This window comes from Ammospiza nelsoni, chromosome 2 (genome assembly GCF_027579445.1).
Source record: "Ammospiza nelsoni isolate bAmmNel1 chromosome 2, bAmmNel1.pri, whole genome shotgun sequence".
NCBI lineage: Eukaryota > Metazoa > Chordata > Aves > Passeriformes > Passerellidae > Ammospiza > Ammospiza nelsoni.
The window spans coordinates 47,320,968-47,347,814 of record NC_080634.1 but is presented as its reverse complement, the minus strand read 5'-3'; the positions used below and the strand labels follow the sequence as shown (position 1 = coordinate 47,347,814).

General features: G+C 42.7%; 1 protein-coding gene and 1 long non-coding RNA gene across 2 annotated transcripts in view; one reads left to right on the top strand and one right to left on the bottom strand.

Annotated features, from left to right (window-relative positions):
- Positions 1 to 11,137, top strand: part of CRYL1 (crystallin lambda 1) — a 51,346-nt gene extending 40,209 nt beyond the window's left edge. The window contains exons 7-8 of the mRNA XM_059466183.1: positions 7,304 to 7,410; positions 8,895 to 11,137. Of these exons, the coding sequence (XP_059322166.1) occupies positions 7,304 to 7,410; positions 8,895 to 9,008 (221 nt within the window). The 3' untranslated portion in view covers positions 9,009 to 11,137. The remainder of the gene's footprint in view (positions 1 to 7,303; positions 7,411 to 8,894) is intronic.
- Positions 9,688 to 26,847, bottom strand: part of LOC132069756 (uncharacterized) — a 29,528-nt gene continuing 12,368 nt past the window's right edge. The window contains exons 3-4 of the long non-coding RNA XR_009417822.1: positions 15,234 to 15,488; positions 9,688 to 9,807 (exon numbers count right to left, since the gene is read on the bottom strand). This is a non-coding gene — a long non-coding RNA (uncharacterized LOC132069756). The remainder of the gene's footprint in view (positions 9,808 to 15,233; positions 15,489 to 26,847) is intronic.

The following is a 26,847-nucleotide window of genomic DNA, read 5'->3' as shown; positions in this document are numbered from 1 at the left end:
CTACAGGCTCTTCTTAGATTTTATGTGCTAAAGTCAACCCCACCCCAGTCTTTTCAAATTGTTGATGCTATTGCATCAGTGGCTTGACCATCATGCCTCCTGTCTTTGAGTCATTACAGTATCTTAATACGCTGCTCATCAGGTTGAAAGTCATCAAGTATGGTGGAGCACCCTCTCTTTGGCATGTTCCCTGTCCATGCCAGTGACACTTGCTCCTGACTCTCATTCCATGTCACAAGTGTCTCAGTGCTTGCTAGGCTGGTTTACCGAGTTTGCTTGCTTGTCCTTCAGCTCTCATGCCTGTTGCCTTTCTTGAGACAGCATATGAGAAGCTGATATTTTAAAGTGCTTACAAACTATAATGCATGAATATACTACATTTTATACTGTTGTGTTTTCACTTCTCTTTTCCTACTGCTACAGTCATTATCCTCCTTATGAACTTCACTTGTGGTTTCTCTCTGGGCAGTGAAGCACTTAATGCATGTTTCTAAGCTAAATATCTGTCCTGAGTTCCTTTTCCTTCATCAATACTGTGTTCATCTTGGTGATGCAACTAGAGGCATTGCAGCAGTAAACATGTTTGCACCACACCAGTGCAAGTTCTCAGGTAAGGAGCTGCAAACTTTAAGTGTGGTTACTAGAACAAATTCTTGTGGGACAGTTCATTCATTAGCCGTTTTGGAAACTGCCTGAAGTGTCACCGAAACTGCATAAGCAGCTGCTTATTCCATTATTGGAGCCTTGTGTGTCCTAGATACATATGGGCAGCTGAAGAGCCTTGAATCAATGCCTTTGTCTACACGTTCTTGTAACTAGACTGTAGAAGTCAGAAATGCTGAGAGAGTTTGGGATTTTCAAGGAAGATAGAGTATTCCCCTTTTCATCTCTATAATCTTGCATGTACTGCCCCCTAGAACTTTTTGTAACTCATTCTTCTTCTTTCACCCTGCCATAGCCGTGACTAAGTGGTGGAAGGAAGATTCAGGAAACTCCTACCTTTCCTGGACGTGTTTCTGTTTTGTATTCATAGTTCTCAGTTGCCTGCTGCAACATGTGCCTCCTCCCATGGCCTCTTTCCTCCAACATTGGCTAGGTGAGCATGTGCAAGACAGGGGAAGGTTTAGACAGGGAGCCAGCAAACTGCACAGACAAGAGGAAGCTATTGTCCTTTTCCTCTGTCCCCTCTTGTGTCATTCTTGTTCTCCAGTTGGAGATAGCGTGGCACAGCGTGGGCACAGCAGTGGCCCACACAGAGAGGTGGTTGTTTTCATCAACCCCATTTACCATCTTGCTATTTTTCCACCTCCCAGGTGCTCCCGTTTCACACTATTTGCCAATGCTGATTCTTCCAGCGTAAGCTGCTCCCTGGGTAGTATCAACAAGTATTAAAGAGATTCTACCATATTTGTTTGCCTTCTTGTCCCTATGATCCAGCCAAGGGCTCTTATCCACCTTTGCAGTAGCCCTGGCCCTTGAACCAAAGGACTCCTAAGTCTAAAGGCCTAGAGTCAAATATTTGCTATGAGTTTGCAGTTGAAAAGCAAAGTGATTTTTTTCAGCAATATTCCCCATTGCTCAAGTGCCAGCTTCAAGAAGGCATTCAATCAGTTGATAATGATTTCTGGAATCAAATTAAAATTGCATTTCACACTGGAAGAACTGTCTTGCGTTATTAATTTGAACTACACATTTTTTTTAATCCTTGAGTGAGATTGTGTGTGTATTTGAACTTTTGGTCTACTGACTTCACTTGAGACTTGAAAGATTTTGCAGTGCCCACACCCTGCTTGGCGTTCAGCATATGTGCCTGCACGTTACCATGTCAGCCACAATGTTGATATCAGCTGTGCTAATGTTACTGCTCTTCTCTAGACCTCTAAGCTTTTTCTCACTTTTTCCTCTTTTGCTGACATTGCATAAGGCTTCTTTTCATTCTTACATTACATGCAGTGGATGAATTGTGCTATCCAGCCTGCATTTGGCACGTCTCTGCTGCATTGATGAGCTACACCCACCCAGAAATTGTTCTGATTCATTCAAGCAGCAGGTGAACTGCCAGTAGGAGCTTGATTTCCAGGTCTAGCTGGCTGAGTGAGCTTTAAAGGCCATGTCCAGCTCAGGAGTTCATACTCAGCAGATAAATGGCTCAGCCACATCCAAGCATTCAGCTTTCCCAAGATAACAATGCACTTGAGGCTTGTGAAAAAGATTTCTGGTGCACACTCTTCTAGGCTACCTTCTCATTACTACCACAGTCAAAACTACTCAGATTGACTTTTGGAAAAGTACCAAATCTAAACTATTAGGTCTAAGTGTCATAGACCTTTGTGAGCTGGGTAAACACCAGAATAACTGGTAACTGACACTGCTCAGTTTACCATTCCTTCTGTTGCCAGTTGCTCATGGGCATTTGCTTGGATTGCTATATTTGACTGGGTAGTCTTTGTTTATTTTGTCATTGTCCAGCTGGCAACAGCTGCTGGCAGAATAAACCTGCACTCTTCTGCTTCAGTCATTTCTACTTCTGCATGTGGAAACATTTTTGCTCAGACTCCTCACTGTTAGAAGACAAAGCTCACATGAGTAAGTTACACGTAACTGTCTTTGTCTTGTGGCTGGTGCATGAGTCCTGTAAAGCATTGTCTTTGGTTCCCAGGATTGCTCATGTGGTTAGCATACCCCCAGTAGGTCAGTCTGGGTTGGCTTCAGGTGCTGAAGTCTATGAACCCAGCTGTTAAATAGTAATAGGCAAACACTTATGCTAATGGCAGGGTATGGTCAGAAAACCCTGATAACCAGTGGTCCTTTCCAGAGTGCTTATGGAAGTGGATGGTGGTTTCTGCTTCTTCGCCCAGTGAAGAGATAGGATGATGTCACAGCCTGTTCCACATCCCACAGTAGTGCTTCCTGAACCTCACTTCCTGCCAGGGATGTTTTGAATCCCACAAGGCAATCTGGAGGTTTCTGGCTGTGTGTCAATTGAGAAAATTGATCAAAATACAAATTTTCTCTATAATTAAAAAACCAATATGTCTGTATGACTAGCTGGCATTCCTTGTTGTGTTGGGGAAAGCTGGAATGTGCCAGATTGTATTCTAGGAATGCATATGCTCCATGGCTAGATAACACAAGGAAACAGACTAACTGAATGCTGATTGTCACACTCTTGGCTCCATGGATAGATAACACAAGGAAACAGACTAACCGAATGCTGATTGTCACATTCTTGCCACCAAATACAGATTCAAGCTATTTAACAAGGCTGCAGTTTTTCTCAGAGCCTCCTCCTTCCTTCAGATACTGGAGAATGTTTTGTAGTCCATTTTTAAAGCAGTGGGATACAAATCTCTCTACGTTGCCCTTATGCAATGGACATATTCTGCTGTTCTGTCCTTTCAGTTGTTTAGCTGATGGTCATCATGACTTCAGAGTGCTGAAGGAAATTTAGTACTTCCTTGAGGCTTTGTCCTTTGAAAGTTCTTCTTTGGCCCAGAACCAAGAGTGTTCTCCATCCTCCCACTGACCTCAGAGGCCTTTCAGAAACCCTGTACCTCAGCGATTTCAGGCGTGTTGAGCAGTCTGTAGTGTAGTTTATGGTACACAGTTGGCAGTAGTCAGAGGTTTCCATTCATTCATTCCAACCTCAGCCATTTTAGGGTTAGACAGGTGTGACTTGCAAGGTATTGATATCATACAGTAGTGCATTCCAGGGAACTGTTGAGGAAAGAGATCACTTAATGACTCTAGACCTGATTTGCATTCTTTTGTGTGACAGTCAGGCGTACTCACTTATATTTCCTGCATTTTGCAGTTTAATAAGACCATGAGCAGTTTTTGTTCATGCTTCTCAATCTGTACGATGTCCTGAATCTTCATGGAAGAGTTGGTAACTGTAACTGCTTGCCTCTGTCTTTTGCATGTTTCTTCTCTTTGCTTTGATAATTAGCTAATAAAAATAGAATTAAGTGTGAAAATTCTTCAGTCTCTGTGGTTCTCAGAAGCCTTTAGTGGATGTCCAGAACTTCTCAGATCTGGGGTGATCATCAGGATAATCCACATAGGTGTGATAGGTTGGACTCAGTGATCTCAAAGTCTCTTTCAAGCTAGTTGATTCTGTGTTTTTATCAGTGTCAGCTTGTTTACTGCCAGATAAGCAGTGCTCATTTAGTGTTGTGATGCAGTTCCTGACGTCCTGATTGGGAAAGGCTTACCCTTATCCTTTCTGATTATGTGGTAGTTAATAGCACTAAAAGTCTACTAGATATGTATGTCTGGCTAAGTGACTGATTTCTCTTTTTGGTGCGTGTATGATTTCATACTCTCTAGTGCCTCAACAGTAATTGTTTAGAGATTCCTACTGGAGCTGATGGAACCTGGGTCTTTCTGTAATTCAGCCAAGGTCTACTTGGCTGCCATTTTACCCATCATTACCAGTTAGCTGGTTCCCAGGTTCTCTGACCATGTGTTTTAAGAGCTTCACAGATCCTGTGTGAAGGTCCTGAGGTCAGACCAAGCTCTCAGGGTTTCATACAGGCTCGAAAAACCCCAGAGGTGGAGACTGCACAACCTCTGTGGGCAACCTGTGTCAGTGCTTGAGTGTCCAGTGTGAACCCCTCATATCAAATTGTTATGCTCACTGACCTCCCCACAGGCTCTGCTGCAGCACTGCAAGCTGCTGGTAGGTTCCCCCACAGCCATCTCTCCTGCAGGCTGAAAAAACACAGATCCCCCAGCCTCTCCTCACAAGACAAGTGCTCCAGCCCCCACCATTTTGGTGGCTTCTGCTGAAGTTGCTCTGTTTTGTCAGTTTTTTTGTACTGGGGAGTCCCAAACTGAATGCAGTATTCTGGATGCAGTCTAATGAGTGCTGAGTAAAGGGTGTTAATTGCTTCCTTCAGTCTGCTGTTAATTAACTTCAATCTGTTAACACAACCTAGGCTGCTGGCCCTCTTTGCTGCTGGGCACACTGTTGGTTCCTGTCCAGCTTGCTGCCTGCCACTACCAGGAGTTCTTGGAGTTCACAAGCCTGTGTTGTTGCAAGGAGCCCTTCCTTCTGAGATGCAGGATCTTGCATATGTCCTTGTTAAAGTTTTATATTGGCTCATTCCTCCAACCTTTCTAAGGGCAGTCTTTCCCTTCAATGTATCAGCTGGTCTATACCACTCTAGCTCCCACTCCTACCCAATTTGATGCTATTCACACCTTATGAGCATGTTTTTTTAAGCAGTATGGGTGTCAGGACCCATTTCTTTCAATATTCCATTTTTGCTGGCCTGCAGGTGGAGTGCAATCCATTAACCACTACCTCTGAGCCTACATGGCCAACCTATTTTTTGTCCATCTAGTTGTCCAGACAGACAGACCCTAATGTCCTAACTTTGATACAAGAATATCATAAAAGACCATGTCAAATGCCTTTCTAAAGTTGAGGTAAATGATATCCACTACTTTCCTATTTTTCACAGTTATTTAACCACAGAAAGCAATGAGGTCAGACATAATTTACACCATTGGAGACTACGTGCTGATGGTCACAATCACACTCTCATTCTTGTGTCCAGGAATTTCTTTCAAGAGGACTTGCTCCTTGATTTTCTTAGGGACAGAAGAGAGATTGATTGGCCTGTGATTTTTTTTTCTACCTTTGTTGAAGATGGGTGCAATATTTGCCTTCAGTCATATGAAGACCTTGTGATGACATTGGTGCATTGACTGGCTTGTGTTTAAAGTACGGTAGAAAGCAGACTTGCAAGGGCATGCTAGTAACAATAAGGGCTATTACTAGCAGTAGAAGTCTGTCGCAGACATTTCTCCACAGAAATCCTTTCTTTCGGATTTCTGTGTCTTCGGGAGGCCAGAGGCCCCCAAAGACAAGGTAAACAATTATTATCAGCTGCTGGGGAATGCAACAGGGGCACCTATTTTGATTGGTGATTGGTTCATGTTTTATGTTTATAATTAAGGGCCAATCACCAGTGCAAGCCAGGGGACTGAGTCCTTGGCCACAGCTTTGTTGTGGATTCTTTTCTATCTCTTCCTAGCTAGCCTAGCTGCTCTGCAAAACCTCTCTCTATATTCTATTAGTATAGTAATAATGTATTATATATAATATATTAATAAATTCAGCCTTCTGATTCAAGAAACAAGATTCACCGTCTCTCTCTCACCAGCTGTGCCCACTCAGGCGCGGTAATAGAAGTCCACCTTGTTGCCCCTGACATCCTTGCAAGTTCAGCTGGAGCTGATCTTTGACTTTCCTGACACTATTCCTAGATGCCTAGGGGGTATTTTTCATCTTCTTCTTTACAGCCTGTCCCTGCTTCCACCTGCTGTATGACACCTTTTTGCACAGGAGCTTGTCCCAGCAAATCTCTTGATACATGTACTTGTCTTCCTGAATATCAGGATGGACTGTTCCTGCTCTTGGAGGATGCTGTGCTTTACTGGCCTGTCCACAGGCTCTCACTCAGCCAGCTGCCCTTCCCATGGAGTAGCTCCACAGATCTGAGCTGCCCCATTACAGACATAGCACACCCCCTCCTTATCTTTCCTGCAGTGTGTATCTCTCTATGTGTGAGCCATCCCCACACACCCCAGTGGCCCCTGATATAAGGTTTTTCTCACTAGATGGGCCAGGGATTTGGCAAAGATGCCTTTTCTCCACTTTGTCAGGTGAGCCCTGTCTTCCCCTAGAAGTCCTCAACCATCAGAGAGGGTTAAAAAAACCAAATCCCTGTCTCTAACCCCAGTTAGAGGTTGAAAGATACAGATCTGCAAGATCCATCTGTTCCTCCTTTAGCCTGTTTCCTTCACTGGAGCCTACCTGTGTCTCCATGCCTTTGATACTTTCCCCCTGAGCCATGTTGTCCTTGATACACTCCAGGTTAATAAATGGAAGTAATGACAGGAATGCTTCAAGATATGACATACACTGACCAGGAAGAGAGGTGATAGCACCTTCTCGTGCTCCCTGGTCAGGGAAGCCTTCTGGTCACAAGTAACAAAGCACAGATGTATTCATGGTCGTGCACCACACCCTCACACAGCATTTTCTGCTGGTGTGTGACATTCATTGGTTTTGCAATGCAGCAGTGTCCTAAATAACTTTTCCGTGAACCTTAATGGAAATGGGTTGGATAGAATCCATTTTTCCTTCATGACAATTAGGTGTCTTAATCATAAGAACAGACCATGTTTTGGATCTCTGATTTTTGGGTCTCTGCCTGCTTAAGCACAGGCAGCCTTACTGACTTTAACTGGGAATTTCTGTTGAAATGTAACTTTTCACTCTTATTTTCAGGTGTATCAAGTTATTGTGAAAGATATGCTGAAGGAATGAAACTTGTTCTGAACACCTTTGGGCCAGTTCCAGAATTTTCAGGTGAAACTGTGCAGAAAGTCAATCAGGTAAATAAATCCTCCACACTATTCCTTATCACTTCTTTCCTCTTATCGTATTATTCTTAGCCTCCTTTCCTACATGGATATTCATCCTGTGTCTTCCTCCTACTCCATCTTCCTGCATAAACCTATAGCTTTTTCTCTTCTGGGTGTTCTTTTTATACTTCACAAACCAGAGTTCTAGTTTGTCATATGTGCAAATACATGTTTAAGGGAAGCATGTGAGCAGTCTGGTAAGGTTACTTGCATGTTTAAAGATAAAATGTGTTTAAGTGCTGTTCTGGATTGGGATCTAGTTTATGTATTAACATTTCTAAGCCCACAATTTGTTTATAGTCACTACATAGTCATTTTGAATGACCATAGGAATCAACTGAAGTATTGTCATTTCCTAACTCTGCCTTTTCAAAAGGTGCCTTTTTTAATGATTCACTAAAGAATATGTGTAGGGGTTGAATAATTTCTGATCAGCTGTCAGAGATTAATTCCAAATATGGAGGCAGCCTGGAAGATAGCATATTGTGTTCCTATTTATGTTAATGCATTTTGAGGAAAAACATTCTTTTATGCTTAAAAATATAGACTGCTTATAATAACAATCAATAATAATTTTGGCATCATTCACAATCAGAAGCTTATAATTGGTGTGAAACAGTTTGGCTTTCTTTATAGAAGGCTGGATTCCACTTCAAAATCTGTTTCTGTATCTTTATTATCTTAAATCTTCAGTGCCAAAGATGAGCTTGCAGGGGATCCTCTGTTAGAGTAAATCATTAAGCATTTCTTACCTTACTCCTCTGTCCCTGCCTGATTTTTGTGGAGTGACTGCAGCTTGCCAGTCACTGGTAGCAGTTCCATGTTTTACCCAGTTTCTCAACACTTGCCTTTTAAGCCTAAGACCTCAGGTCCTGTTTTGGCAAAGATGACCTTGTGGTCTCTATCTGCATTCTCAAAACAACTTTTTTTTCCTTGTCACTTCTAAGACAACTTTGACTGTGCACTCAGAAATGCTTTTTTCCCTGTCTTCCCCTGTCATTTTTATAATAACTGGTATTCTTAAGACAAAATGTTTTTATAAATATGATATCCCTCACTGAATTTATGGGGAACCACACATAGGAATCTGGTTCAGAACACATTTTCAGCAACATAAATGGACAGGTTGTCTCCTTTCTACTGAATAAAAGATTGTTATCAAAAAGACAAGACAGTGACTGTGTGGAGCAAAATGAGGGAAGAGGCTGATGCTTTCTTGTTTCTGTAGTCCTGTACATTGCCACATTCAGGATGACCTTATCCAGGTGAGAGCATTTTTTATTCCCATACAGGTTGGTTCCTTTCCAGTCACTCATGGAAAGAGTGACCTATTTCTTGTGATAGCCTAAATGATAATTTCTGTGGATGGTGACTTGGGAAAGCAGGAAAAATTGCTGGTGAAAAACTTTTCACTCAGAATGTGAAATTTAGTTATCTTAAATTTTCTCTTCCAGGCACTGTCTGAAAAAATTCCAGTTGTTCCAAAAGCCCTGGATGCCAGGAGAAAATGGAGAGATGAATGTCTCACTGGTCTTGCCAAACTGAAAACACAAATGAAATCTGACTGAGATGCACCTTGTCTAACAGGAGAGACCAAATGAAGAGCAGATCTTCATAAAAAGCTGAAATTTTTAGTCATGCAGAAGAGGAGGCTGAATGGGCAACCAATGATATATGCACATGGAAACCAATGAAACATTTGGTCCAAATTTGCCAAATTCATTAATTACTAGAAACAATTATTAAAAAGTTCAGTTAAAATGTGTCAAATTGCTATATAAATGCATTAGATGTGTAAGCATTAAGTAGCTTTAGCAACATTAGTATTGTGCAATGCAGGAACACAATCACATTTTAAATAATGCATTTTTCACCTTGCTTAGGAATTCAGCACTTGAGCAATATTTGCTAGCGCGGGGATCTGAAACAGGCAAACATCAGCTGTTCGTCACTGGAGAAAATAAGCCCTCCCCCACCAGTCCCTGTGACAGTGAGGTTAATTTGTAAAGCAGTGACTGCAGATAGGAGAAGGTTGTATTGACAAAGTGGATTCACTGGATGATGAGCTGAGACCTCAGCAGCAATTGAGGGTCACTTCAGTTCATGTCTGTTCTGTTTCACAATGTGGGGGAAAGAACTGCTCCTCCTGTCCCTCCCCTTGGCACTTCTGTACCTGTATGGTGATCTAAATGTGAGTAAATACAGCAGAATTCCCCCTTCATCCCCTCCCCCTGCTTCTGTAAGACTTACCAGAGACCTACTTGGTCTTCAAGACCACGCACTTGAGACCCCATGGCTTTGCTCACTGATGTTTGATGCTGGCTGTTGGCACTGCTGCATAAGTACGTGCCTGATTTTATGATTTGTCTGTGAGAAAGAAGAGATCTGGATTTAGTAGCTGGTTTGGGAGACAGTGTGGTGTAGTGCACCTGTCTGGGCTTTCTCCATGACCTTCTAAATGATCAGAAAGCAGTTTACCTCTCTGCTGCCACATCTGTTTTATACACTGGTCGAAGCAAGATCTGCTTCTTTAAGATTCAGCTGTAGCTGAAGGAACCCAGATATCTGAGTTGGAACTAGATGATCTTTAAGGTCCCTTCCAACCCAAGACATCTGATGATTCTATGATCTGCTCTTTTGGTCCCCTACAGAGGGAAAGATCCAGTGGCATAGATGTAGCATTTATGCTTTACTGCTGCCCTTCCCTCAGGAGATAAAATATCTCCACACAGAAAAACATAGGATACACCCAGAAGTAGGATCAACCTGAGGTTCTGCAGTGGCATGTTTTGGTCCACTGCAAAGTGTCATTATGAACATCTGTACTCTATAATATAGTTGGACTTTGATCTTAGCTGGAACCTTGGGGCATTACTGTTAATGCAGATAGTAGGAATAACTTGAAACGTTGCATTGCACCCACCCTGCTTGAGTTATGCAGTTCTGAATTTGTGCTAGTTTGTCATGTAACTTCACAGTACAGAAGCAGACGTTTTAAGCTGTCATTCTGCTAATTCTCATGTGTTTTTTATAGAGGATGCAGTACACAAACAAGCTGTTTTTATTAAAGCTGTAACTTTACTAGTTATTGTTTTGAGCTTAGCAGAAATATCTGCATGAGCATACTAAACCCACTTATTTGTGTTTATGACACAGTAAAAGACATAAGATAATTTGTATTGCTTGACACAAGACGTGGGTCAAGAACGCATCTCTGGATGTAAAACATAGGATGGGAGGCATAGTGCAGAGGTTGTCTTGTGCTTCTTTATAATCAGTGGAGTGAACAGAAAATTTGTAAGCTCAAATTATTACTTTATCCCAATAGAGACTTAAAATGTTCGTGTTTCTTCTCTTGTTTTTTATTGCCACAGTGACTGGCTCAACTTGCATTTAGATATCTGAGAAGTCAGTCCTCACTCCTGAGGCCTTACTAGGCAATAGTAAATTAATTATGAGGTTGATTTCCTCATTTTGTGTATGGTTTTGCATTTCAGACAAGGCTGAAGAAGGTTCTAATTACTTTCAAGATTCGACCTGTTTTTCTTGTGGGCATATGACATTGTCATAACTAATTAGCTTGCAGTGCTTCTGTTTACTCTGAGATTTTTTTAAAACTTGATCATGCCATGAAATATTTGCTGCTGCCTTTATTATTTGCTTATTAATAAAATATTTTAATTAGGAAGGTATTAAATTGTGTGCTCCAGTGTGATTGATGCTTGAGAGACACAGCAGTTCTGTAGAGTGAGCAGCTGCTCCACAGGGTTGCAGCACATCTCGCCTAGGAGCATCAGCTCCCACACAGGCTTACAGCTGTAAGTTGGGGAAGGGGAAGGTGCTTGACAAAAAGTGTATTTTAACTGCTATTTGCATAGGAGTTCCAGCCTCTAGGAGATATTAGTCAGGTAGAGGCACAGGGTGTCCACAGAGGTGGTACAGTCCTCCAGCCTGGAGGTTTTCAAGTCCTGACTGGATGAAGCCCTGAACAGCCTGGTCTGACCTCAAAGCTGACTTGCTGTGAGCAGGAGGTTACCGTAGAGACCTCCTAAGCTTCCTCCTGGATTGCATTTCCTATTTCAAGTTTTATTTGATTCTGGATAATTTTGCATCAGAAATGTTGCTCCAGTCAAATATTTATTTTGTTTGATTGTCGACAGAATGAGCAGTACTTAAATGATCAAGTAACTATTTTATGATAAACTATGAGATATTTTGGAATAATTTACCTTGTGGTTTCTTTTTTACACGATTACATATTTTAAATTCCTGTATTTTTTTATTCAGGTTGCACCTATAGAATTTTCGAAGGCAGTCTTTGTTACACTGTGTTTTTCTCCATTTCACCAATTTGTTATTTATTGTTTTCCATATTGCATGTATTTTACTGTAAGTTACTGCTCCATATTGGAAGCAGTGTCCAATATATTATACCAAAGCCTTTGATTTAATTAAAAAGAAACCATCTATGATGTGTGAGATAGGAAGAAAGGACAGATGCACAGAAATAATTGCTTCTCTAAGGGAAATCTCCAATACCTCTGTTTCCTAAATCTCTAAGTGTAGTGGAGTAGCTTGCAGCTTGCAAAGCAGCTATATTAATTTACTTTCCCTAGTCTGAAGTAGTTTCCCTATTCTTCTGTTAAGTCATGATAAGTTGAAAGTTAAAATGGGAGCATTTTTCTGATTGCGCTATTATCTAATTGGAATGGTATTAAACTGTGTTATCCTATCTATACCATCTTTTAGGCAGAGTGAACTGTACTTTATTAGAGAAGCAGGAGAAGTGCTTGTGGTGCTTGTATAAAAACAGAAAAAAATCATTTTGAGACAAAGTGATGTCATTGTCAGTCTCAATTTCTTGAAAGATGAGATCTGCTGCCAGTGTCTGTATAGTTCCATGTCAGGATTGCATTGCCATAGCATGGAGTTACAACAGGGGGGTTTGAGAATCTGTAACTGTGGTGCCGTTGCAGGGATGGAGATACGGAGGACAGGAGCTCTCCCTGAGAAGAAGACCCAGAAGATGTGAACCTTACAATTACTTGAAATATCAGGAGGAAAACCAAATGGTCTTCTGCTTTCAGTAGCCTCCTAGGCCCCAAGGGAGTCTTCCACAAATTAATTTGGATCTACTTAGAGCAAACAAGTGTAAATGAATATGTTTGCTCTATGTGCCTGCTCATCTGCTCTGTTCCCTCAAACTCCAGTGAGAGTATGTGTGTGCATGCACGTATGAGACAAAAACTGACCCCAGGGGGAAATTCACATTCAGTTTGGAAGGATTTGTATGTACCAAGCCAACAGCCAAGGATTTATTTCTGTACTTTTCTGTGATTTCAAAAAGAGAAAGGTGTTCCTTCCTTCAGCATGTTATTCAGAGCTGCAGGGGTGCAGCTTAGAGCACATCACTTAGAGGAAGTTACCTATGGACTGGTATCTGTTATAGTTAACTTTTTGGGTAGAACCTCCTTCTCTAGAAAGGTTAAACAAACCTCTTGGTTCTGTTATCAATGGGAGATCATAAGATACTGGCAGTGTTCTAGTTTTCTATGGAGCAGTACAACATATTTTCTTAACATATTCAAAGAAATGCTCCATGGGCTTGCAAGGGTAGATTGCTCTTCACTAGATATTTAAATGGAGAGATGCTTGGAATAAAAGAGCACTCAGTGTGTATGAGATTTCTTCTTGAATGTGGGTGTGAAATGGAGATTTTAACATGCGTCTTGGTGCACTCTTTCCAGCTACTTGCATTTCACACCTGTTTTCACAAGAAGCAGAGATGTGTAAGATGCAGAATCATTCAGAAACTTGTTTCCTTTTATCTATGGGTAGAATATAGTCTAACATGGAAAAGTTAATTAAGAGTCCATAGTTTCATGTGGATACAGGAAAGCTTTATGCTGAACTTACTTTTTTTAGAAGATTCTATACAATAAGAGCTGTAAATTTGCCCTAAACTGAATGTTTGATCTGTTTAGCTTAAGCCTAGATGATGACACTGTTGTAGTTTTAACAGACTGCTCAAGGCCTCTACAAGGGTCCAACACCTCTGTGTCATCCCAATGGAAAGGTTTTCCAATAGAAAACATTAAAAAGGCTCTATAATTTAAAGCACTATGAAAACCCTTCTTTCCATTCATGATGCGTTTAAACTTTAACATCAGGTCTTGCACTAATTTTTCCAGTACCAAAACAGTACCTACTTTCCACATCAAGCCACGGTTACTTGTTCTTGGTCTGCTTAAACAGGTAATGCTCCTAAGGAATACAACAGAGGCATTTTTTGGCAGCTCAAGCAGAAAGTGATGAGGCTGGAAAATCCTCACTGTGACTCTGATATTACTGAAAAAATTAGGTTATTGTTTATGAGTCAGCTTTACTGCAAGCTATGGTTGATGTGGAGCTTGTTGTTTGGTTTTTTTAATAAACCCTACTTAATGGGGTGAAATCTGCATATTAAATCCTTAGTAGTAATATAGAAATTATTTCTGTGCAGTTAAAAATATATTTCTGGAATTGCGAGGCACAAAGGCAGCAGTCACCAAAGTGTGTAGTTTTCCACATTCCAGAACATCTTCCAACCACAAAACCAGATTTTCTGATATTACTCAAAGCCATGCAGTAATGGAAAGATATAATTGTGCCATTTGAAACACACAGGCCACTGCAGACAGCACATTGCATAGCCAGGTGATTTCATTAAATGAGCATGCCTGTTGTCCATGTGGTACTGAATTTTATGGAATAGGAATAGCATGAAGTCACATTTTGTACTTCTACAAACCAGAAGTGTTTCCATTTGCTTTTGATTTTCCTTCTTTAGAAAGAAAAGTTAACTACAAACATCATCTCCCCTCTATCAGTATCTGTATCAGTGCACAGTAAAGGGTGATTACAAAAGTCTGAATATAGCTTCAGTTGCTAAGACATCTCATACTACTCCAGTGTGTTGTTTATAAAACAAAAACCATTAAAAATGAGGATGTGACTGCAGAGAAAAATAGAGAATACAATTTCTCTTAGGCAGATGCAGGTATTATTTATTTTATGACAAATAAAATCAGATTTAATCTGATCTTAGTGTCCTGATAGTTTATTATAAGGGAAAACCAGTAGGCAGAGATTAATGCAAACATATTTAATCATCAGTAAAAGGGAGGTAGGTGCATGTTGCACTATGTATACAGTGCTTCCTGCATCTGAATATAGGTTTTGGTTTCAAGTCTCTTCTTAAAAATCTACAGTCCAGACTGCTCTGGAGTGTGCTGCCATAAAATGTGCTGTAACAACTGGCCAGACAGTGGCCACTGACCAGCCTCAGGTAGTTACTGCCTTGTCCACCCTGTTGGCAGTCCTGTCCCCATGCCTGTGAAGAGCAGAACAAAGTGTAACTTCCAGCTGCCACCTCTGCTGTGAGCTGCAGGTGATTTCTTGCCTGTTGCCAGAAGGACTTTGCTCTGGCACGCTGCTGCTGGCCGCGCTGCTGCAGGTCAGTAAACAGGCCATGTGGGCAGCTCTGCCCACAGCCCTGCGGTTTGTTCTGTTTCTTAGGCCAGGTCAGTCTGTGCTGGCCTCCAGCATGGCTTGCTGCCCTGTTTCTGTAGCAAAGGGCTTTTGGCTGTACTGCCTGTTTAGGCCAGTCTGCCCAGCTCCTGGGAAGCCAGCCACAGGCTGTTGCAGAGCTGGCAATGGATGTTAACAGCTCATCCTCATTTACCCATTTTCCAGGCTAACAAACTTGGACTATTCACATATAAAATAATTTTTTTCCTTCCAAGATAGTTTACCTGTGATAGCTGATATCCATCTGCCCTGGTGCTGTGCTGGTCCAAGCTCTTTTCTGTGATCCTGCTGCAGCTTTTCTGTTTTTTGCTGATGTGGGTTACTGCCAGCTGCCATCTCTACCTGATGGTGTGACTTCAGCCTGAGGAAAGCTGGAGAACTTTTCATGACATAAATATTCATCTCTCAGCAGCATGGGGGCTCTTTTGCCAGGATGTGTGTGGTTGCAGGACCTTCCTCTGGTGGTTGTGTCAAAGGTTCTGAAATTTTTGTTAAAAGGTAGAGGTGATCACCACTGGATGTTAGAGCCTACAAGGAGGGCTTTAACATGACCATGCTCATGATTTATGAGTAATTTAAAAGCCAGATAATTTGTAAGCTGGCTAATTAAAGCAATGTTGAGACACTTCTAGAACAACACACAATCACCTTGTTTATAGCAGGAATGCACAAAGACCAGAACTGAATAAAACCCAGTCACCATGGGAAGACTGGTTTGTTTAGCATTAACACCACAGCTGTCCCTTACTTTTGGCAACACTCAGTGAGCTTGTTTTCAACAGTGGCACTGAAACAGTGTTATTCTGATTGCTTCTCATCCTTTTAGTGTGCATTTCCTCAAGAAGTTTCTCTGAGGGAAGCAAAACCTTGTATTTAGCAGCCATTTAAAAAAAATTATGATCCTTTGCATGATTTCCAAGCTCTTGTAGCCATATGAGTATATTCTATACTTTGTTGTATTTCTTCTTTTTCCTTTTTTAAGCTTTCCTTTGAATTGTCCATTCACCATCCACCTCTCTTTCCACATTAGTTGCTTGTGGTGACCCTTCACTACTGATGTTTCTCAGCTGTTGAGAGGATCATCTTTAATTTCAAAGCTACACATGGGGATTAACTGCTACCCAGATGTTGTACCAACCTCCCACTCCAGCCTCTACAAGCAAACTCTTTGTGATGAATAGTGATTATTTCCACTCAGTAGATTGGATCTAAACTCTGAATCTGGCCATCTGGACCCTGTTTCATCATGGCTGGTGTCTCAAGCGTGTGTTTTGGTCATTCCCATTACAGTTCCCCAGGCACAGCCCAGCAGTTTATTGGCAGAAACTCCTCTGACTCACATTCCTCCCAGGACAGTGCTGTGTGCTGCAGGTGCAGGAGTGCAAACACAGCCTTTTCCTAATCCTCCCTGTTGACAGCAATATTTGACTTCTCCAATTTAATCTCATGGTAGGTTCCAAGATGAAGCTGCTCCCTATTTTACGTCTGACTCAGTATTTATCTGTCAACTTGGTGCTTGCTGAGATTATTGGTGATCAACTACTCTGAGAGCCTTAAAACAAAGTTATTGGCAGAATTTTTAGCCCACAGGATTTATGTTTGTATCTGGAAGGCACAGGGCAGTAGAAGCAGGACTTTTGTGGTCAGCACAGTCCCTGCAATGTGGGACATTATATTTATTTTTTAGCCTCACAGGGGGAAGCTCTCCCAGTCCCTGGCTCCTGCCTGTTGCCTTTTCAACTCCTTGCATCCTCCCTGAGAGGTAGAGACCCCACAGAGGCAATGTGTGTTGGATGTACCAGTGCTCACTGATGTAACTTTTCTGAGCCCTCATTCCTTCCAGCTCTCACTTCATATTCTTTCTTTCTATCGCCCAGAAATGGGATTCATTATTGCTTGTTTCCAGGCCTGTTTGGCAGATTCTGTCCTTCTAGTCATAGTTTTCTCAAAGAGACCTTTCTATTTCTGTAACTTGAACCATTATTTTCACATGTTTTTTAGTGGTATTTCCAACAATTTTACCGGGACAAAGCTCTTATGGCAAATCTGCGACTGCTCTTTCTCTTTTTTTATTCCTTTTGTGAGGAAATTATGAAATGCCTAAGTACACGCTTCTACTTTTGTGAAGGTTTGGAATGGAACCAGCTACGGCTCACACAATTCCACCCCAGCTAAAATCCCCAGCTTACATACCTGGGAAAACCATAGTAACTGGGTGGAGAAAGTATAGTCTCCACAATTAAAATGCAAGCTGACTTAATGAAGGGAAATTTATTAGGGGAGAATTTTATGACAGCATATTTTCACCTCCAGCAATAATCTCATATACATCACAACAGCACAGGGCAGAACAACACCCTGAGCACAGCCCAGACTGAGGGAGGCTGCACTGGGGGATGCTTAGATCTGTGTCAGCATCTCCCTTCACTGCCCAGGAGGACAGGCAATGGTCCTGACCCACTCAGTTTCTTTTTGCTTTGTGCCTTCTCCTAGCTTGCATTTGTACCTTTATACAGTTCCTGCACTACTACCCAATATTTCTAAATTTGTTAATCCATGCTTGTTTGTCCCTTACAGTCTCCCTCATTTTCCAGTTGCCTACTTAATGCTCAACTGCACCTTTGCATCCCCATTTTTCCCTTGGTGGAGGCTAGCAGTGCTCTGGGTCACACACTCTCCCAGGGGAAGAGGACTGGAGATGGCAGAGGGAATGGCTGCAAGACCTACACAGGAGCCTGATCTGAGGGTGGCACCTTAGCAGAGGTCACTTACTCAAGCCATGGTCTCAGCCCTGTGCATGGCAAGTTAAAAAATCTTGACTGGGATCGATCCCCTGTCAACCCAAGACCAGCAGATTTATCACCTGCTGTTCAGCCTCCCACATCTCCTCCTTCTGATGCCCATGATTTTGGCTGACAGTTATTTTAACTGTTTGCTTGGTCTTGACCTTTGTTCCTTTTTGTGGGCATGGAGACCATCTTCACATACTTATCTATACTCTTGGGCTCACTTATGAGCTTATGAAATAGATTAAATAATATTTTTCAAGCTTTTTCAAGGTCTTATGAAGCTTGCCATAGCTGCAAATACAAGTATCAAGCTGCAAATACAAGTCTGATCCACAGCTGAGATTTTTTTTAAAAGTCTTCCTAAGTGTAAGTTGAGCAACTGAACAAGTTATTTAGAGCAGTTGCAGAGGTCTTTGAGTTCTTTTAGGAAAGGATTGATACACGCCTCTTGGAGATTATGCAGATATCGTTAGTACAAATCAGAGATCCTTGATCCCTATAAACATGCAAATTAGAAACAATTAAAATATACAACATGGCCTAATGCTTAATATAAGCATATACCCCATGCTCATGCAGCCACAAATTAGTTTATCTAAAGAGACCAAGGGGAAGATGAAGAAAAAGGTGGGATGACACTTGATCACAGTAAGTAAAGTCTAGCTCTGAGTAGGTGGTTTCCAAAGGGAGCATTTTGGGAGCATTTTAGGTCATTGTACAAAGCAAAAAAAAACCAAACTGAAACCACAAAAAAATCCAAATCCAAACTTACTGTAAACAAGACAAATATTCAAGGAAGCAATCCAAGATAGAGTGGTGGTAGGCATTTTTGAAACATGGTAAAGCTATGCAAACAATACATAATACAATAATTTCCACAAGGGTATGAGCAAGCCAGGGCTGCTGGAACATCCCCATTGCACAAACCAATGAAGAAATCACAAGAGCAGATACTCATAACTTTTACAAAGAGGAAGATGTGAAGGAAATAGGAAATAAAGTCAAGACAGAGGCATGTTGAAATAACCAGGGAAGGCCAAATCACTGTCAACACTGAGGCTATGACAGATGAAAGAACTGAAGAGGAAAACAGGACATGGATGTGAAACTAGTGGGGAAAGGCTGCTAGAACATCAAAAAAAATCTGCAAAACCAGGAGAGTGTAAATAGATACCAACCAGCAGGTTTTACTGCCCTTCCCTGATTTTATGGAAGATCACCTTAATGCTTCCTTACAGATATGATGGGAGACAGTATTGGAAGCAGCCTTGGTAAAGTTGCTGTCAGTGGTTTCACATCACTTTAAAGGCAGTAGTGAGCAAGGAGAAGCCAATCAACCCCAACAATCAGGCAGGGAGCTGGGGATGCCATGGGCTGGTCATGCACATTCCTTGCAGGAGGCATCTGCTTCAGGAGGCAGCATTTTACAGGGTAAACAATGTCATGCAGACACTAAAATGACAAAACCGTCATAAACCAAAATGAAGGTTTCAACAAGATTGCAATTTTTCAAGAATTAGCAAACCTTCGGGCCATTGTCGAGGTAAGTACTAATGGGGCTAAGGAGTTATGGAGCTCCTGTGCTTGTCATTTCCATGAGCAGCAATTGGGCATTTAGGGGCTGGGGGCGATATTCCCATGGAAGATCTGAATGCTGTTCCTTGGTCACTGCATGTAAGACAGTATAAATATCAGACATATTTAAATTAGTGACAACACTCTCCATTTCCTGCAAGCATCAGTCCTTTCACCTTAGATTTACAGCTTCTCATCTCCAGTGTGTTCATCTAAGGCAAAGGGCAGAATGTTGTTGTGCAGGAATTAATAAATAACAGATAGGGGCTATGTTTGCAGATGGACTCTGCACCACCAACTCCTCCATGGATGATGACAAATGGAGATTTGCTCGGCCACCTGTGTTGGACAGTACACTGGTACTGGAACCATTGTTTGTACCTTTCTTTGGTGTCCAAGTGTAAATGTCTCTGATCCTGTGTGTGATGGGTCAATGGGTGTTATTCCATGGAGTAAGGATGGCTACAGCAGGCAAAAGGCTGGGTAAATAAAATTTGAAAAAACTAGGCAGATTAAAAGGATTAGTTGTAAAACAAAGTGAATATGTTGTGAGATAAGGGTACATAATGGGCTGCAGCTGAAAAGATTATAGTAGTGATATATAAAGAATGTCCTGAATTAATCACTTCCTTTGTGTAAGTATTTATGTTTTGCAAATCATTATCACTTAGCAACCTACACTGTCAATTTTACTTTTTACAGACTTAAATTGTTTCCTGGGGGTATTATCTCTTGCTGGCTCAGCAAAATTAAAACAGTAGCTCACTTAACACTGTCTATAAGTAGATGGAAATAGTTGGCTCCAGATGTGTTATGAATTGTGCTTAGAGAATTAACATGGTTTAGATCATAGAAAGTGAGGCATATTTGCTGTTCAACACTTTCTTATAGAGTAAGCTAAACACAGTAATATGTGTTTAGCTTTATGGATCTTATCAAAGGCTTGTTCAAGCCAAGTCACAACTCTTGCCAAGAATACTTAATGCCACGTTGAGGCGACAGAATGTAAGCCAGGAGGAGACCTGACAGGATTGCTGGATTCCCTCTCTGCACTGAGACATCCCAAGGCCAGGGAGCCCTACTGGACCCCCACCACAGGCACTCAGTGCAGCAAAACATCACACCCAGGTTTGTCTAAGGGCTCCTGAAAAATCTCTCTGGAAAGGGATCCTCCAGCCTCTCCCCACACTCCACGCCTTGTACCTCTTGGAAATGTTCCCTAGTGGGTTGTCAAAGGACTCTTTGTTGCAGAAGAAAAATTGATTTCTTCATGTCTTTGTCTACAGATAATATAAAACAATCATTTTCCCAAGAAGGCTGTATATGTTAGAGGATTGTTTCCATCTCTGTTCTGGAAATATTCTTTCCTTGGACTAAATGAGCCATGTTATTCATTTTGAATCCCTTGGTGTATAATTCTCTTGATTCTTGTGCTCCTTGAATGCTTCTCACTTTGTCCAGGTCTGCAAGTACCATGTCCAGACCAGGACCTCACACTGCAGTTAATTAAGGCAAACATCTTTAGCCTCTATTAAATCACATCATATCAATGCTCACTTCAGTTTGAAGAGGAGTAGAGATAATGTGTGTCCTTTCCCAGTCCTCAGATTAATTTGCTGCCATGCCAGAGCAGCCCACACCATGCTCAGTGGTGATCCCAGCCAAACTCTGGCACACTCAGACCTCCCACCTGGGCTGCCCGCACCTCTTGCCCTTCCTTTTGCATGCTGTTATTTTCAGCCCTGTCTAGATGAGCAAAGAGTGAATCAGTGGAGAAACAGGAGTGGATGATGAGTGGCTTTGTCCTTTTCTTCCTCTCTGAAATCTGCTGCCCAGCACTTGTGGCTGGCAGGAAGGGAGGACTGGGCAGGGCTGTGAGTCATCCTCCATTCCCTGCTCTCCTCCTAAGCCAGGAGCTGCTTGTTCACTGCCAGCTGCAAGCCATGGCCAAGGCCATGGCCCCATGCTTGTAAGGAAAAAAATCTTCCCTCTCTGTGCATATCCACTGCTGTGGCACAAAGATCCTCATTTAGAGCAGTGCTTCCTTCCCTTGGCTCTGATGGATGAGCCCTGCACTCCTCTGTGTCACTGCTGGCAGCAGATACCTGCTGCTGTCCTGCTGCACAGCCCAATCAGTGGCCTCAGCATAAAGAATTTCAGCATAAAAATGTGTCCAAAAGTCTGCAAAAACCCAGCAGCTGTCCCATGACATCTTAACACTTGATGGAGAACAAGATATTATGGATCCACAATGTGTTTTCAGTTCCTGAGCTGATTGATAACAAGTTTAAACACTTGAACGATAGCTGCATTAATGCTAGAGGTTACAGACCTGAAGGGAGAGGTGAACTGAGGGGTTAAACATTAAATAGCTTTCAACTGCTAAAAATAGCATGTCTATGGCCATAGTTTTCCACTGAGAGTTTCCTTTGACACCTGAGCCTCTCAAACTCAGAAGATACCCAGGCAGAGATGCTCTCCATCAGGGCCTGTCCACACCCAGCTGTGGTGGGGCAGAACATACCCTGCCTGGGCTAGGCTTGAGAAGCCATGCAATGGGAAAGCAGATACACACACCTGGAACTGCTCCAGTACTGCCAGCGCCTGAGAGTCAGAGGTCTGGGGTAAAACCATGCAAGCTTTCATTGTCAAGAACACTTTCTATTTGTTGTTAAGAGTTCGGGAGGTTTTTTTAATTAGTTCTTTATATTAGAGCATTTGGCTACTTTAAGATGACTCTTTATTTCCACTACGCACAATCTGCAGGATTAATAATGCAGTGTGGAAGCTGGTTTTGATTTGACCTCTTCTGCTTGCCTGTGCTGTTTGTAGAGATCTTTGCACTCACCAGGTGACACAAGCAGCCCTGACTTTTCAAAGAGGGTATCTATCATCAGTCAGCACTCATAAAATCCTGCAAACCAATGACCAGCATTGCATGGCTGTGCCTTCAACTTTGCTTGGTATTTGTAAATATTTTCTAAGAAGATTCTGTATGAAGGTGTTGAGGAAGAAGTACAAGAAGTGCGGGATTGTATGCTGCAGCAGTATTTTCTGATTATCTCTTTCTTGTGAAATTTAAGCTCTCCTCACGTATGAACGGGTGAACCCTGCTCAGCATCTTTGAGTGAGGGGAGGCTTTTCCACCTGCCCTCCACTCCAGGAAGAGGTCATCCTTCTCCCCTGCCCATTGGTGCTGTGGGCACCCACCAGAGCAGCAGGTAGCGAAGCCGCCCCAGCTCTAAGTAGGCCAGTGTGGGGGTATTAGTCATCCACTCACCGCATGCCTCACTGCCTGTGCCCGGAGCAGACGTGTTCCACTGCCTTTATGTAACCCCCTGGAGGGCTGGCTGCTGCCAGGGACAGCCACCTCCCCCACTGCCACCAGCGCCCAGCAGTGACCCTGAGCTACAAGTGACACTGAAGCCTGCCACGAAGCGGCAGAGGTGCCCGTGAGCCTGGTGCAGGAGGACCTGCTGCAACAGTGAGCTGAAAAGCCCACCTGGGGCAAAACCCCTGGTCCTGGCTGGTAGGGTTAATCTTCTGTTCCCACTCTCCCCGCTGGGAGTGCACCATTGGGATAGAGGGTCACCATCAAATTTTGCGTCAAAAGACACATGAAGTGGCTCCCCTTCACCCCCTCAGCCTGTAGGCTCAGCTCCATCTCAAGCCCACAGTCCTGGTGGATTTTTAACAAGCATAAAGGATTGGTTTTGTCTAATCCTGTGTGTGCAACCATCAGGCAAGTTCTTATCTTGACTTAACCTACAGGTAGAACGACTCTGGTCATACTGCTAGCATATTTCAGGGATTTATGTCCACACCCCTGTGGTGTGTGCACTCCGATATCCCTCAGGTTGTCTTTCATCATCAGTTACGCTTCAAGTCTCTGCAATCAGATATGGTTATCTGAGCAACAGGGAGAAATATTTACCAAAATGAAATTAAGATGGGAAAACAGGGAAGAAAGAATAAAAGGAGGAGAAAAGAACTAAAGATGAAAACTCAGTGTTTTTTGAAATTTGCACTGATGTTTGTTAGAAAATTAATTGGTTTCACTTTTGCACATTGCTCTATACAAGGAGATTTATCTCATGACATATATTTGCCTTCTAGTTGGCACGGCAATTTGATTCTTGAGTTACTTTGCTTTTTTCTTTCCCATACATTTAGCTCCTGCTAATGCTGAGAGAGGTTGGTGGTGAGGATCCCAAGAAAATCTGGGTTGTGATGAGCCACGAATGTTGAAAGTCCAGTTCTAGATAATGTTTCTACATTTCTACTGTTCTTCTGTACATCCATTAACTTTTTCACAGAGTTTCTTCTTATGGGATGCTGTCTTGGCTATGATCAACAGGGGATGGCTGAGATTGCTGAGCTGAGGTGTTGCAGCAACCCAAGTACCATTCACCTGCCAAAGCAACCCATTGGGCCAAGGAACACTTCTGCCTTGGGACCCTTCATTCCTTGTATGAGAGAACAACCTTGACTACTCCTGTGGCCATGACTGGGCAGAGCAGCTCAGTGACCTTGTGTTCTTCTACCAAACTCTTTGGGGATGGCTGGCAATGTCATTTGTCCCCCTGGTGTCCTGGTGGGAGGCCATGGAGAAGATGCTAAAAACAACAGCTTCGTCCACCATCACCATCTACTGCCATCTCTGTGTGTGAGCATTGGCAGGTGGGATAAACCCCACCTGATTTCCTGTGCTCACACCTCCAGGACAGACAGCAGCAGAATTTATAGTTACATTTTTCTTGTAACTGGGAAACAAAGAGAAGGAATTGTGATAAAACCAGAGCAGTCTTCTGGCAAAGGTGCCCTTAAGTCTGTCTCCTTGTCCTGCGCTGACAGCTGCTTGATGTTAGGGCACTCAGGTTGACTCCTCCATGCTCCAAAACAGAAATTTCTGCCTCCTGATGGCAGATTTAGCTGGTTAATCACCATCAGCTTCTTTAAGTTCCAGAAATGGAAAGCTGCATCTAAACTCAGTGCTGTTACCACAGGTACTGTCCACAGCCCTGTGGGTTCAAATGGGATTCCTGCTCTTTGCAGTTGTTCATCTGGCTGTTCTGGACACACTCTGACTTGTGACTGCCATCTCAGTACTTAATTAAGGGGTTAATGCACATCTCCACCTGCTTCTTGCTCAATGTGGTTGTAATGGCAGCCTGGACCCCTCTGGGAGGGAGAGCAGAAATGGGTCTCCTCTGGAATCTTTACAACACTAAAATGTATTCCCATATCATGCTGTTGCCTTGTGAATGTCTGATGTGGTATGGGTTACAGAGACGTCTTTGTGGACATGAAAAGTGTTAATATGTACCTATTTACTCTCTTGCAAATGCCATGCATTGCAAGCTTAGGAAAGTATCTTGAGAGGCATGAATTTTGCCCTTAAGCACTAAGTAATGTATGAAATACTACTTAAAACTAGTATCCCATACTTGTTAGGATTTGTTTTCTGCAGTAAGTTCCTTCGCTCCCTCCTCGCTATGTGTATGTCTGATGTGTGCCATTATTCCTTCAATTAGTGCAAACTTTCCACCAGGCCCACAGGGATCAGGGCGCTCTGTGCCAAGGTTTTACCTTGGGACGTTATGACCAGCAGGACAAGAGCTGTGGGTGAGAGCTTGGAGTGCTCCAGAGCAGTCTGGAAGCCTGTAGGTACAAGCTGAGTGACACCACCAGCCCCAGCCAGCCAATGCCAAGGTTAAAGTACCACCCCGACTTTGGAAAGGGGAAAGAGGACAGATCAAGGTCACACATAAGTAGCTCATGTAAAGTTTTCTTTCTCAAAACTCCTTCATGCCTCATGCCACAGGGTCTCCCAAGGAGAAGTCCCAGGGAACACCTGTTGTCTGGGGTTAGGCTGAGAAACTGAGCAGGGAAGCTCAAGTGGATGTATGATTTCCCAAAAGGGTTTGGAAGACCCCTCTATTGCCAGTGGGGTCAATACATGGGAGATGATCTGTGTCACCACAAAGGCACAGAGGCACGTGAAAAAAAGGCTGGTCCAATTCCCTCTCTGAGCTCCACTACATGCTGATGAGATGGACTCAGAGCCCCAGTGCTTAGCATAGGGAGGACCCAAACGCCCTCAAAGATGGGGGGAAAATCTGTTTCAGAGCTTGGGCTTTAGTTGGATTGTAGCCACTTCAGTAAGGCTGTTTCAGGACAATTTTTTTTTTTAAATGGAAGAAAGGGAAAATAAAATTGGCTCCTTGAGGGAATAGCAAAAGTGGAAAGGTAGGTCTTGGCACTATTTGACAGAGTGTGACTCTAAGTAGCAAACCATCAAGATGAGAAAATATTTTCTACTCCTGTGTAGCTTGTGGCATGGTCCATGGCAAGGTTTTGGAGGCACAAATTTCAGTCCTTTTGCTGACCCAGCAGCTGCCTGTGTCAGCCATGGCTCTGTACCCCAGAAGAAGGCAGAGTCTCTCCTGAAGGTGGGACTCTCAAGCGCTTGCAGCAGCCAGGTCTTGGGCTGCTGGATAAGGATTGTCCTGGTAGGGCATGATCCATGCTGGGAAACATCACAGAAGCACCTGACAACCCCAAATCCTCTGGATGTTTGTGCATTACAGCTCTCCTTCCTGCTTACAGTTGGGATGTGGATTTTATGTGCAAGACTCATTTCTCATAAAAAGAGGGAAAGAGCAGCTATTTAGTTCCGCTTTGTACTCTGGTTTTGCAGATTTACTATTGGTTTTACAGGTAGGCAATGACTTTTGTTTTCTCATTGGTGTGGTTATTTCATGACTGAAGAAAGAATAGAGTTGTATATGAAGTACTGGGTAAAGAAGAAGTCACTCATGTCCAAGGCCCTGATGATATAAAATGTACGCAGAAAACTCCTCTGTTCACATAAAATAAAGAAGGTTTAACAAAAAAGTTTCATGTTTCCCTTTTAAAAGTTCAGAATCTCTTAAACCAAGAAAAATGCATCCATGGGAAGGGAGTGCCAGTAATAACAGGCCTGCTCTCACATCCACTGGAAAAAGAGAAACAAGCGGCAGTTTCCCCTGAGGGAAGAGGGATTCTGGAAGTTAAACAGAAATGTTTATGCTCATGAAGAGCTAAAAGACTTCATAGGCGCTCTGCTTCCTCCACATATCCTGAGCACCTCAGAGCAATGCATCAGCCCTGGGGCACAGGGAACCAGCCCAGAAAAGAGCTTGCTTTCAGCAGCCCCGTCTTCTGCAGGGAGACAGAAGGAGGAAACACCAGAAAAGGGATGTGGCTAAGTGTCAGCAGATCTTGCCCTCCAAAATTCCCACTGGGGACTATTTGCATATTCTTTCTGTGCAGGAGACCACTGTTTTTTTCAATAGCTGAAGCCTTTGCCTGCCCAGGTTGAAAACTACTGTTAAAAGATTTTCTTTGTTAAATTTAAAGCGACTCACATAAAAGAGGAAGCATTCTGAGTTAGATGTGACTCATCCTTTACACAGTGATCAACCTTCTTGTT